At 39.4% G+C, this 13,944-nt stretch overlaps 1 protein-coding gene across 1 annotated transcript in view; it reads left to right on the top strand.

Moving 5' to 3' along the window:
• Positions 1 to 13,944, top strand: part of COL19A1 (collagen type XIX alpha 1 chain) — a 201,151-nt gene that overhangs the window by 102,183 nt on the left and 85,024 nt on the right. Inside the window, exons 13-14 of the mRNA XM_059829068.1 lie at positions 2,205 to 2,258; positions 2,950 to 2,985. Of these exons, the coding sequence (XP_059685051.1) occupies positions 2,205 to 2,258; positions 2,950 to 2,985 (90 nt within the window). The remainder of the gene's footprint in view (positions 1 to 2,204; positions 2,259 to 2,949; positions 2,986 to 13,944) is intronic.

Genomic DNA, 13,944 nt, shown 5'->3' with positions numbered 1-13,944 from the left:
AAAATGTAGTAAATGGAGACAATATTAAAACTATGTCATAAATATGCAGATTGTAAAAAGAAAGCAATCTTTTGGCTTGGTTTTTGAATCCATCTGCCTATTACATTTTTTAAATTCGAACAGCAAAACTACTTCTGATTTAACTATTACATATTTGGCAGGCTTAATAAAGGACAAATCAAAGCTAAATCAGGGGTATTTACAACAACCACAAATTTAATCCAAAGTGGGTACTTAAATGCTCATATAGTTCTAAATGATGTTCTTTCCAGATGGTGAATTAATGTAATTTTAGCAGGAAGTGAAGTTGCACAAATATGCAGTATTTAGAACACTCACTGATTTAATGTTTCTGTACCCACCAAGGCACAGATGTTACTTATCATTTTCATGCCAGTTGTCTCTATCTTTCCAATTATTGCAAACTGAGGAAGAGAGTTTGCAAGAGCAAAAAGGGAGCTGGGAAGAACTTAAGTTAGTAAACCCTAATTCAGATGTAGATGAATCTTTTCTGTCCTTAACTTATTTAACCTCCACAATAATAATGATGGTGGCCTACTTTTGGAGTATCTCATTATGATTCAGTCCTGTATTGCCTACATTATTGCCATTTGGTTTCTAAGTAAAATCTTTGAACCTGTAGAGTTGTATCTGACTTACAATGTACATGCTGTCCTGTTGCATGCCTCTAAAGCAGTTATCAGAGGGAAGGCACAAGAGGAATGTCTTGGCTTAAACAAAAAGGAGTTCCTGGTACGTTGGTCCAGCATCAGAATTAAGTTCATTCCTTACTGCAGAATGGCCTGAATTTGCAGGGCATATTTCAAAACCTCTCACTTTTCCACGTATTTTGCAGCAAGAAGACAACAAAGATTGTGTGCTGGATGCTAAAGATTTTTTTGGGGTGCTTCTGGTGAGACATGCTAGTGGAAGAGCTGTATTGTAGATATTGTAGAGGGTCTATTCAGACTAGATATAAGGAGGAAATTTTTTACGATGAGGATGGTGAAACACTGGAACAGGTTGCCCAGAGAGGTTGTGGATGCCCCATCCCTGGAAACATTTAAGGTCAGGTTCAACAGGGCTCTGAGCAACCTGATCTAGTTGAAGATGTCCCTGCTCAGGGGATTGGACTAGATGACCTTTAAAGGTCTCTTCCAACCCAAACCATTCTATGATTCTGCGATTGTGAAATTGCTGTGTATGTAATGTGTAAGACTAGGCAGTATTACCTGCTTCTCCAGCTGAAGGCAGAACTAAGAAGGGAGGTATGAAGGACTTGATTATTTCTCTAATTGCCTTTTCAAACACTGGTGAAGATCAGTGTGTTGGAGGATGTGCAGCAGCTCTGACCTGTACCCTGCTGTAGCTCACCAGCTCAGCATTGCTACTGGAAACTTAGAATACACAGCTTTCTGTCCACCTCTGCCTCTTTCCCAATTTTACCAGAGGTTAAGTGAGTGTACTAGTACTTTCTCTAGTATTCTATCTTTGTTGGCCACGCAAGACACAGACCTACGGGGACTGCAAAGGAACTTTGCATTTCACAGAATCACTAAGGTTGGAAAGGACCTGTAAGATCATCAGGTCCAACCGTCAAGCCAACACCACCATGCCCACTAAAACCATGTCTCGCAATGCTACATCCACACGTTCCTTGAACACCTCCAGGGAGGGTGACTCCACCGCTTCCCTGGGCAGCCTGTTCCAGTGTTTCACCACTCTCTCAGTAAAGAATTTTTTCCTCATATCCAGTCTGAACCTCCCCTGCTGCAACTTGAGGCCATTTCCTCTTGTCCTATCACTTGTCACTTGGGAGAAGAGACCAACACCCACCTCTCTGCAACCCCCTTTCAGGTCATTGTAGAGAGCGATAAGGTCTCCCCTCAGCCTCCTCTTCTCCAGACTGAACAACCCCAGTTCCCGGTTCCAGTTCTACATGATGCTTGCCGTAATGGGGCACAGTCAAGTAGATAGTTTAGCTTTGTATGTTTAATTATGTGTTGAAGACACATGCGGTCTTCAATAGATGTTTCTCCAGTCACAAGGATGATGAAAATAAAGAATTATGACGTAGTAGTACTAATAATGTAATAGTATTTTAAGGCTTACTTGGTTAGTAAATACTAATTCACAGCACTACAGGATTTTGTCCAATGCTTTCCACAGATGACAACAAATATGCATTTTTCTTCTTTACCTAGGGACTGAAAGGCGATCCTGGTAGTCCTGGTGTGGCTGGTCCTAAAGGAGAAAAGGTACTTTTTTATCTGCAAAGTTATATGTATATGTGAGTGTGCATGATATTTCTTCAGTATTGAACACATTGCCTTAACTATGTGTGATGAACACCCACTGCTGTCTTTTGTGTAGCTTAATGGTTGAAGAATATGAATACAGACTAACTGTAAATATGGAAGACAAGCACTCTCTATCACAACAAATTTTGGAAGGAATTCAGAGCAGGAGCCTAAATTCAGTGTTCTGAATTGCTGTCTGGGTGCTCTGATTTGCTCCCATGGACTGAACCTGAAGGTCTCACCGCATGATTCGTACCTCAGCGACCTAATTCTGTGAAAATTTTACACAGTCAGATGTCTTTACGTATGTGAGCTGTCACACTGACTTCAGTGGCCACCTTGTGCATGTAAGCTGCAGCTTGTAATTTAACATATGCAAATGTGTTTTGAAGGATTGCATTTTTTAAGCTGATTCATTTATGCAGAGGCCTGCCTTTTTTTTTTTCCATTTAACCTGTGGTGAACTGTGTACATCTATGCCATTACTGAAAAAGAATATTGCTTTACTCATATATTTTCATAATCAGAGCATGTTTGATGATTATACTGAATTTACTTCTGCAGTGGTGCATATCCTCTAAAATGCCTAGAGGTTAAATATGTATAACTAAAGAGACTGCTGATTTACTTACTCTCCTGTTTTAACTAGGGAGATGCAGGACCTCCGGGACCAACTGCCTTGAGCGTAAGTACACGTAAAACAAAAACAGACAAAAGAAAATCACTAAGATATGTTGCAGTTTTTAGCTTATTTGCAATGTAAATACATTCATTATTAAATTTAAAGAGCCGAGTCCCTCTCTCTACAATGCCTCTGCATTTTCTGTGTAAATTGTGAAGCAGGAAAAAGGGAATTTTATAAATATAAAGAAAATAAGCATATTTAAAACATCTTGTTTCCCACCAAATGCTAACAAGAATATTCCTTTTTTATTTTGTGTATAGTTAATATAGGCTGGTTAAAGTGAAAGAATTCCCTTGTTATTTTTAGCAAAAAACATTTTTCAGTAAAAGCTTGCAAAACTATATCATGCTTTTTAAGATATGGTACATATTCTATTGTCAGATTATTTTATTAAGTACTTCGTTATGAGTGCAATGCCATATGTACAACACAGTATTATACATATAGCATACATATGTTCAAATTTGACACACAGGACCCTATTTTCAGAAAGTTAAGGATGTGGGGGTGCATCCAGCAGCCAGGTAGATGTGAGGCTACCACAGCTCCTTGCCCTCAGGTCCAACTGGTAGCGGGGCTGAGCATGCATTCCCAACAGGCACACAAACACACATGCAACACACATAGACAGGTCTGGCCACGCAAGTCAACACAGATGGACACACTCAGCACTCCCACGAGCACAGCACCAACAGCCTCATCCTGTTACCCTCTCTGGCTGATCATGATGATGGTCTGGTACTGGGAAATATATACAATGTGCATCCCTCTAGTATCTGAGCTGACACACAGCCTAACCAGTAGCTGCCCCTGCTCCTGGTTCTTCCAGTTATTGGCACCTGGACGTTCAACCCCCCTGAGGCTCACAGCCCCACTCCAGTTGCTGGTGCAGACCTGCTCACTCACAGACACCCGCGCAAAAACACGTGTGTATACACACACACACACACAAATATATATATATATTCCCCTGGCTTCCAGGTCATTTCACCTACTTGCCAGCCAGTCCAGCTCAATATTCAGCATTGATCACACACACTCTTGCATGCCTGTGCTCACTCCATTTGTTGGTACCACAAAGGCATAGACCATTGTCTTTTATGAAACACATCATGTGCTTCTAGTTCCTTGCATTACACGATAATGCTGCTGCCAATAATAAAAATAATTAAAATAATTTCAGTATTGGCTTAATTATAGTCCATTTTAATTTCGGTGATTAAACATGTTTAATAATATTTGAGAATAACATATGCTGCAGTATGAAGCATTCTCTATCTAGAAAGAGGTTGCAAAATTCTTTTCATACAGAATAGAAAATTGTTTAGAGTTTGTCCTTTCAAACACTTGTAAAGTTCAATCTTTTTGTCTTACATAATGACCAGATATGCATAACAAAGACAGACTGGAAAGGAAGAAGAAATGTAATGTTATAATGATGGAAAATCACTTACTAGGTTCTTATGAAGAGCAATATTTCAATAATTTAGGGGGTTTTATGGTTTCTACAAAGAGGAGAAAAAAGCAGACAGGTATCTTCCTTTCTTTCTTTATAGAAAAAGTCTGTGTAGCAGTCTGAGGAAGTTGCAAATTGGGTCACTAATTCATTTATTCCCTTTCCTGTAATTTACCTGCAAAAAAGAATATGTGAGGGCAGACATGATGATTTGTTGTCTTTCAGGTATCAAGGAAAGACTTCTTGAGTATGGATCTAACAGTTTCTTTGTGAGGATCTGGTACATCTGGGTGCCACAAAAGAGAATTGACTTGTGTTTTAGTTGTATTCTGGCTAGATAGTGCCATGGAGATGGTGGAAGATGTTTTTAGTTTCCTTGCAATGATCTGTGCCCCAAGCATGTATGAAGCCTAAAGAGATATGTCCCCAAAACTCTCCAGGAGTTTTGCTTCATAAAAGTAATAAATTCTGACTGAATCCAAGTGATTTTGCTCACAAACTGAAATGAGAAAGCCGCCCATTAAGGTCAGTCCATTTGGGTAAAAACAATTGAGAATGGCGCAAAAGAGCGTGGCAAAAATGGAAACAAAGACAAAAGTTCCCAAATTCCCAGGCTGTAGTTCCACAGCATCAATAGCTCTTCCCCCAGACTCAGTGTTACGAACTCCTACACTATTCATATTACCTATGTAATCGTAAATAAACTTGATAAGATCTGTCATTCATAGTGTAAATAATTATACATTGTCTTTTCACTCTCTTCATTTCCAAGGCCGTAGCAGCAAGGATGTCCTTTACATCTGACAAACATTGAAGGATGTAACCAGAGACCCATACTACAAAAATAAATCCTACTCTAAGGTTGCAAAATTGAGTTGCCATGTTTTACAATACTTGGTTTTGGATTAGGAAATCTAAATATCTGGTATCTTGATTTCCTGGAGATAAATTAGAACTGTGTCTCAAGATCAGTGTCTGTTTGCTACAGTTCATGTCTTGCTAGAGGTAAACAGGGCCGATTATGTCCTTCAGCTCTTGACAGGCTGGATCGATTGGCCGAGGCCAATTGTATGAGGTTCAACAAGGCCAAGTGCCGGGTCCTGCACTTGGGTCACAACAACCGCATGCCAACAGTACAGGCTTGGGGACAAGTGGCTGGCAAGCTGCCCTGCAGAAAAAGACCTGGGGGTGTTGATTGACAGCCTGATGAATATGAGCCAGCAGTGTGCCCAGGTGGCCAAGAAGGCCAACGGCATCCTGGCCTGTATCAGAAATAGTGTGGCCAGCAGGAGCAGGGAGGTGATCATGCCCCTGTACTCGGCACTGGTGAGGCCACACCTCGAATCCTGTGTGCAGTTTTGGGCCCCTGACTACAAGAAGGACATGGAGGTGCTGGAGCGTGTCCAGAGAAGGGCGACAAAGCTGGTGAGGGGTCTGGAGCACAAGTCTTATGAGGAGCGGCTGAGGGAACTGGGGTTGTTCAGTCTGGAGAAGAGGAGGCTGAGGGGAGACCTCATCGCTCTCTACAACTACCTGAAAGGGGGTGTTCAAGGAACATGTGGATGTGGCACTGTGGGACATGGTTTTAGTGGGCATGGTGGTGTTAGCTGATGGTTGGACTTGATGATCTTACAGGTCTTTTCCAACCGTTGTGATTCTGTAATATACAGTCAAAATGTGTGTTGAAAGTGTTAACAGTGAAATATTTTTAGTAAACAACCTTGATTCTGGCATTGTTACTGCAATAGATGGACTGGAGTAGATCTTGCTACAGATAGATTCTTACAGGCCTTGAAGGGATCATTGAAATAGAAATAGGATACTTCTGAAGATAAGACATAGGAAAAAGAATTGAGGATGCCTATTTTCTGTGCGCTGTAGGACCATAGAATGGTCCTTTTGAGCATTTCTTGTGTAAATGATGGAAAAATTACTACATCCATTCTGATAGCAGCACCTGTATTTGTTAGGCCTGTTTCGAATGCATTCATTGTCTTCAGTTGCAGTTGTGGACACTTAGCTTTCCTAAGAGTCATACTCAGAAGTTAGTAGTATGATATTGAAAATCACAAACTGCTTTCAAATTGACTGAACTTGCTCCTTCTGTACCTTAAGTGATTCACTTTCATAAACTCGACTGTCAAATAATTACATTTCTTTTATTATAAAATGCTGTGCAAATGTTTCAATTCAGTTGATTCAGGCATAGCAAGATGTCTCTGCATTGGTACCTCCACTGATGGTTGCCTTCACACTTTTTAAAAGGAAACATTTAAATTTTAGGAAAGCAGACACGAGTCTTTAGAGGGTTGTTACTAACTGATGTACTAAAACATTTTTTTGTGTAGCTGCTAACTGAGAGAAGAGACAAGAATGAGTGTAAATTGGTTTAGCAGTTTGAAGACAGATTACAACACCGCAGGAATATATGGCCCAGCAGGAAGGTTTTCTCTCTCTGCCACTGTAAATAGTCACGCGTTTCTGTTGGCAAGAGCTAAAAGATGAATGACATGAATGGTGGTGGCTCAGGGAAAATTCAGTCTTCAAAGTTGTTTTATTTGTGTGACTTCTGTGTGGCCGTGACTCTTACAATATATAATCATGAAAGGAAGATGTTGTAGCTCACTGTGAATAAGTAGTAGGTCAGATAATATCAAAGGTTCATGTGTCACTGAATGAGAACTTACTATGTCAGGACCGTTCGTGTTGTTACAGCCAAAATGTGACATCAGTGTTTCAGTTATGAAACCTGTTAAAGCAAAGTTTTAAAATGTTCCATTCATTTGGGACTAATGTATAATGTCATAAATTCATCCTCTACTTACAGTAATTTTTAGTTTTCCTAATGTGAAAATTATTTATTTCTTTTTATCAAAATCCAAATGAATTATTATGCTGGAGGGCAGGGAGGGAAGAGGAGTGAAAATGATGACATGCTGTTGGAGCCAAGTCCAAAATGCATTTGGGCATGGAGGGAGGGAATATTGAAAGGGACTTGTTTTTGCTCAAACTGGACTGCTCAACCTTCTGCCCTGGTGCAATTGCATATTGAGACAGGTGGGAAATAACGGCATTACAGAGCTCTGCTTCCCTGTGCGGCTCTTCCATTCTTATGTATTTCCATAGAAATCATACACCAGTGGAATAAGCTGGAGAAGGTCTACCATATATGCTGGTATCAGTATAAACTGGAGTATCAGCAGCGTTGTGCGGGGCCAGAGCGTTCTCCCCACACACAGACCTGCACCATGGTCCTATCCTCAGCATGGGCAGCGTGAAGGTGGCAAAAGGCTGAGACTGCTTCACTGCAGTCATTCCCAAACAGTTGGTTAGTTGTCCTTTGGTCCACAGAGAGTTTTCCATAGGTAATCTACAGAAGCATGTAACAGTAAGTAGTAGAAACTCTTGTTTTTTCATTTGTCTGTGCTAATGACACCTGTGAAAGTCTAAAAGGTGTCAGTGACCCTGTATCTAAAAGGGTTCAGGCAACCCTGATGTTTAGGAAATCCTGTGCTGCTCAGAAGCACGGTAAGCACGCTCTGCCCTCCAGCATGAAAAAATGCAGAAGAGAATGGAGTTATTGGTAGTTGGAAGAAAAAGCTGTATTTTCAAGTGTTCAACTGACAGGAATAGCCATTATAGTCTCTGTAAGGAATGAGACATACTTGGAGGCAGTACGTGTGGCAGAATTCGTAAATACCCGACAGCTGTAACAACCTATCAGGTGGATAAGCATATGCCAAACTGCAAAACGGAAAATAATACCACTGCTTTTTAAGATGCAAAAATGATTTTATGAGTTTGAAATGGAAATTTCATAGCTCAGAAAGTACATTGCTCTGAAAAAAACGTAGAGCTCTGAATACTCCAGTTAACAGAAAATCTCTACTGAAATCCTAAAACGTGCACATTTAACAAAACTTCTCACTTGCAGCAATAGCAGAGAATTCAGAAAGAAATTGTGTATGCCTGACTATACGTTTCTGCAGTGAACAGAGATGGGATTAGAATTGCAGCCTGTGTGTTTCTGTACATTTCTTTAAGGCAGGTATGGAAGTCTTGTTAATACAATTCCATTGTTCTTGCATGATGAATTAGAGGGTAAAAAAAGAAACAGCATTGTAGTGCAAAATATGCTAAGCTGTAAAAAGAAATATGTGGAAAAATCTATAGGCTTTATGTAGAATCCTAATGAAATTAGTAATTTCAATAGTTCTAAGTATATTTGTTTGATTCATGCATTATTCATACAAATACATTTTAGTGGCTTGGATCGTTAACTTTGACATATAAGTGCATATTTAAGCACTTTTAGTAAGGATGTAAAGTTCTGTTTCCATGGAGTCAGTTAACACTACACAAGTCAAGATACATGTATTTATTTTGTTTCCTCAGTTATGGTGGTAGTTTTATGGGAATAGTCCAAAGTCATGATTGATTCTCATCCTTTCTTTATGCTGTCTTTAATTTCTCTGGTATGTTGTTTCTGAATTGCTGTGAAAGTACTAGATGTCTCTTTTTCTTTAGTATTTTTCAAATGTCTTATAATGCATGCTGGGAATATATTTTGAACTTTTCTCCCTAATTATGCCCACTTTATAAAGGGATATGTTTAGTCTTTAAAAGTTTAAATTCCTTGATAAATTGTACTGTAGCCGAGGACCCTTCAGAGAATCAACAGGAGGTTGGGTGGTTTTGTCAAAATGCAGAATTTAGTGGCAGAAGCTGGGGACTGTTTTCTGCAGGGGCACAGCTGGCTCCACAGCTTGCCCGCTCTGGTATCCCCAGCTTAAGCCTGTGGCGTGCTGTGTCAGAAGAGTGACAGGTGAGGGAAGGTAGCGCAGCCATCTCTTGTAAAATATTTGATAACTATTCCTCTTGACACTCGATACGCTGCGTTTAGTTCCTGAGGAAAACGAGCGTCCGTCCGTCCGTTCCTGCGAACCTATCCCTTTCAGGAGTTATAAAATAGTCATCCAGATGGCACCAAGTGTTTATGCAGAAGCCAAGGCTTAAGTTGGTCACAGACAGAAGTCCCCAGGACTTGCTTACTAAACAGATAGTTGGAATGTCGGCTCCTAGGTCTGGTTAAATCGAGCCGAAGGAAGCTGGCGCACAAGTGCGGCGTGGAGGCGGCTGTGGGAGGAAGCTGCAGATTCAGGCCCAGGCAAGCTCCGCTGTCACTTTTGGCTCTCCCCTCCCTAAACAAACATCAGCAACAGATTACGCAGCTTCCCCCTCAGAGCTTCAGCAGTTATTTATGTAAAGTAAAATTCACTTTTGGCAGGGTTGCCTAGGAATTTCACAAATTCATTTGATGCAGTACTTCGGTCACAGTGTAATTATTTAGCATTTATACGGAACTCCGAAGAGGAGGCATTTGGTATCCTGGCGTTCTTGCTGTTGTAATGGGCAGCAGTATTTCGGATGATTCTTCCTGAAAAATCATCTGCCAGTTTTTACTTATCTCGACTTCTGCACACAATTCCTTTCTTGTATCACAGTGAAAAAATAAGTCATCTGAATAACTTGTATTACTTAAGAAGGGGACACACCCCACCCATTAGTAAGCATCTCAACTAATATTATCCTCTCTTTCTTTTCATGTAATGACATAAAGGAGAACAATTCTTATTAACTGTATTCTGTAGACAGAAAATCACATTTTCATTCTAAATCTCTTCTTTTCATATACATCCCTCTAAGAAAAATCTGAATTTTATCTATTTGTACTTTTGTAATGGAGGTGTATTAATTTCATGAAAATACTGAGCTGTTCAGTTGTTTTACATGAGATAATTTAATGAAAATACTGAACTGTTCAGTTGTTTTGCAAGACATATAGTGACCTTTAACTCTCACAGTATAACTTGCAAATATTCTCTTTAAAAAATGCTTTTTAAGTATGGAAGTAGATCCTATTAAGATTGCCCTTTTAGTAAAATAGAAGATGTTTTAGCAGTTTCAGTCTGTTTTTTATCTTCTTTATGCAGTAATACAAATGAAGGTATTGAAGGTACAAATGAAGATTGATGTCTTAGCCTCACAGAAAATTTGTTTTTCAAAAATTCGCAGTCTGCTAAATTGGCATGAATGTGATTTATATGTCCTTCATTAGAAGAATGATTTGAGAATAGTCCCATATGCAGTAGACATTAATGTAAAGAATCATTTCAAATTACTCTTCAGGATTTTAAATTATACTTTTTTTGATTAGAAAATAAACCCATGTCTATTAAAAGTACTAGGTTCATAAAGTGTAAACTTCTGTGAAATTACTCTTCCAATTTCCCTTTGAAATTATTGTCTCTGAAGCAAAGCAGATTTCAAGTTGTTACCAGAGAGAGCTACAGAAATGACCAAACCTAAAGCATAATGAGATCAGTGAGGAACATATTTTCTGTTTGCTTCAGTAATAAATTATCACAAAAATACAGCTGATCAAGTTTTCTGGCAGACTGAAATACTTCTGCTAAATGCTGTCTCCTTTCCTACAGAAGTAATTGGGTTGGCAGCAGTTTTTGAAAGCAAATCGTGGCCTATTCCACTTTGCAGTCCCAAGCAAAACAGTATGATTACTGCAGTAGCCATAAGAGGCCAAACATCACGTACAAATCTTTCAACTTGCCATCTCGACTTACTTCAGTAAGGATGTAAATGAGACCAGGTCATGTTTGGAAATGCTGAATATAGAGGTATTTGAGATAAGTGGTAGTCTGATTTCCCTCACTGAATGGTAATACAGCAAGAAATTAGTCATCCATCTGTGATTTTCCTGTGCTATTTTACCCATTCTAGCAAAATTTTGTAACAGTGGGGCATGTCTGCAGGCCCTGTGGGTTTCCATGTGGGTGGTGATGGGCAGTCTTGTGGACAAGAAGAGGAAACCATCATAGTAATTTTTTTAAGATCTCTCTCTTCCTCACCCTCATGTTTGGGCTTCAAGGTAGGGCAGCAGAACAGTTGCAGCAAGTAGACTGGCTTGAAGATATCTGGGAAACCAATGCTGTAGTCATCTTGACTGTGGGAAAGGTATTTATATTTCAGGTCCTTTGCTTGCTGAGGGTAATAGCTGGTTCTTACATGAGAGGAAGCCACTCATTTCCCCTCAATATGGTAGAAACAGGCCAAAGAGGAAAATATCCTCAAAGTAGGATAGAAGGATCACAGTGACAATCATGACCTGCACAGTAGAACTTGTCATTTGGTAACAGCTCCAGATAAGTAGATGAATTTAAGATCTAATTGAACTGCATCTTGATGCATCCTCTCTGGGATCCTGGGACATTCTTGCATGAGTGCAGCCTCAGCAGTACCATCCATCCCACGAGCAGTATTTGGATGGCTGGGGAACGCTCTTCAAGTCAGTCAGGCTGCAGCTCTACCGTGATTACACGTTGTGTTATGTCAGGAATTTGGAAATCGTGGTCACTTTTGACCTGACTATTGACTCTATGCTGCTCTATTTGTGGGTTTTACAGGGGGATCATTGTTTATGTAATTCATTAGTGTGACAGCTTTTCTTTATCCTGGTGAGAACTGTGCGTTGAAGAACTATGTCAAGCCCCTGCAGTGGGAATTGATCACCAATTCGCTTGTAAAAAGGTTTAGGTATTGATTTTCTTTCAGTAGAGCTATACCTTTCTGTTTATAAACATATTGTTTCCAAATTGCTTAACCAAATCATGTCTGTTATAGTTGGGTCTTTTTAAAGTAGCAAGTTTTATCATTATAAAAGCTCACATATTCAAAATTACCTATTCTTACATTACCACGAGGTGTTTCTGCATACCTAATTTACTGTTTGCCTCTGTCTTTGCTTGACTCGTCTCACTAAACTACATATATACTTTCTCCCTGACTCGTGACATTTATTCCATAAAAATTGAGGTCATGTGTTTGCTCTAATGCATAGTGAGGAAAAAAAATGGATGATAGTAGTTTGTGTATAGAACACAGAAACCAGTCTATAATGAAATTATCTTTGTGCCTTAATTAGCCCTACATTACTATTGTTAGCATTTGTATTATATTTCTAATTTTTGTTGAGAAGGAAAGGCTTCTGTGCTCGGAACCTATTTGAGCAACACAACCTACAAGGTCATAAGGCAGCTGCCTAGCCTTCTGCTTTAGAAACTACCAGCTGTGTTTTGAAGCAACTTTCAGAATACCAAAAATATACTTACTTGTCTAATATTTTACTTTTTTGGCATCGACCATAATCTTCTGGAGGGAATAATATGAATAACAACTTTAAGTAACTTCACTCTTCCATTTAAACTGGGATTTTTTTTTTTTTTTGTTTGTTTGTTCTGTTTTAATTCACCAAGGGGTCACGATAAAAGCTTTACTTTTGTTCAGAGTGTGTTCTTAGGCAGTTACTCTGAGCTATTAAATTTATGAACCAAGTCTCCACCATATCTCTGCAGATGCTTGTAATCATGTATCAGGCATTTAAAAATGTTTTTGTACCTGCAGGGTCACATGACAGGATTTTAGCCCTTCTGTAGTAAGTGGCTTCTGATAGCTACATGCCAGCTAATACTCTTTAAATTGGTAGCTTATGAAACTTAAAACAGCTTAACTGGATGAACTGTTAGCTGATTTTTCTATCACTTCCAAACACATTTTTATTATACCATCTGAAGTTTCATAATTCTTATTAGATTTTATCTCCTGATACTTGCAAAAAATACTGTTAAGTGTTAAAATGTTAATTCCTACAGGTGTTTTCAATGCAAGTTCTTTTAAAAGCTCACTTATTCTACTGTAGCATTTTTTAAACCTGTTGTTTTTCCTGTATTCCCTCAACTAAAGCTTAATCTAAGTTTTGACAATATTTTGTTTAAACAAGTGCCAGCATGTGCTTCATAGCATGCTTGCTTTTTCTTTATCTAGCTTCACAACCAGCATCTTTTCCCTTGCCAACACTTCTCTTTACAGTTTACCTCTTATAAAGGAATTAACAAGTTTCCACTCTTAACTTCATTTTCAAGATTTTGTACAACCCTCTTGTGCCTGTCTGTGCATCATGTTTAATCTCTTTCCATAGCCGTCCTCACTCATTGTAATAGATTTTCTAACTTTCAGATGCACCTGAGCCCATCTCCAGCTTACTGACTTTTTTTTTTCCCAAGCTACGTGGTAATATTTGAGACATTTCCACTTCATGTTCCTCAAGCTTCTTCAGGCATGTAACTCCAAGGGGCTTGCCTGGTCCATGATAGGTACAAGCCCTAAGGACTGCATATGTTATTTTAGTTCTCTTCTCCGTGAAGTAGGTAGAAGGGTACCACCTTCCAACCTCAAAGGTGGCCTGGCAGAGTCAGGAAAATCCCGTGCATATTAGGCCACCTGTAAGGATGCGTTATATTTTCCTGCCAGTCTGATGCCACAGGAATAGGCTGTTCTTACAGCTCACTTTGCCTTGTGCTATTCCTACATCTCCTTTTGCTCATCACCATACCCATCCTCGTGCCAGTGCAAGACTATCAGGGTGACAC

This window comes from Gavia stellata, chromosome 2 (assembly GCF_030936135.1).
Source record: "Gavia stellata isolate bGavSte3 chromosome 2, bGavSte3.hap2, whole genome shotgun sequence".
Classification (NCBI taxonomy): domain Eukaryota; kingdom Metazoa; phylum Chordata; class Aves; order Gaviiformes; family Gaviidae; genus Gavia; species Gavia stellata.
The sequence above is the reverse complement of the archived record's forward strand: the minus strand, read 5'-3'. Positions and strand labels throughout refer to the sequence as shown.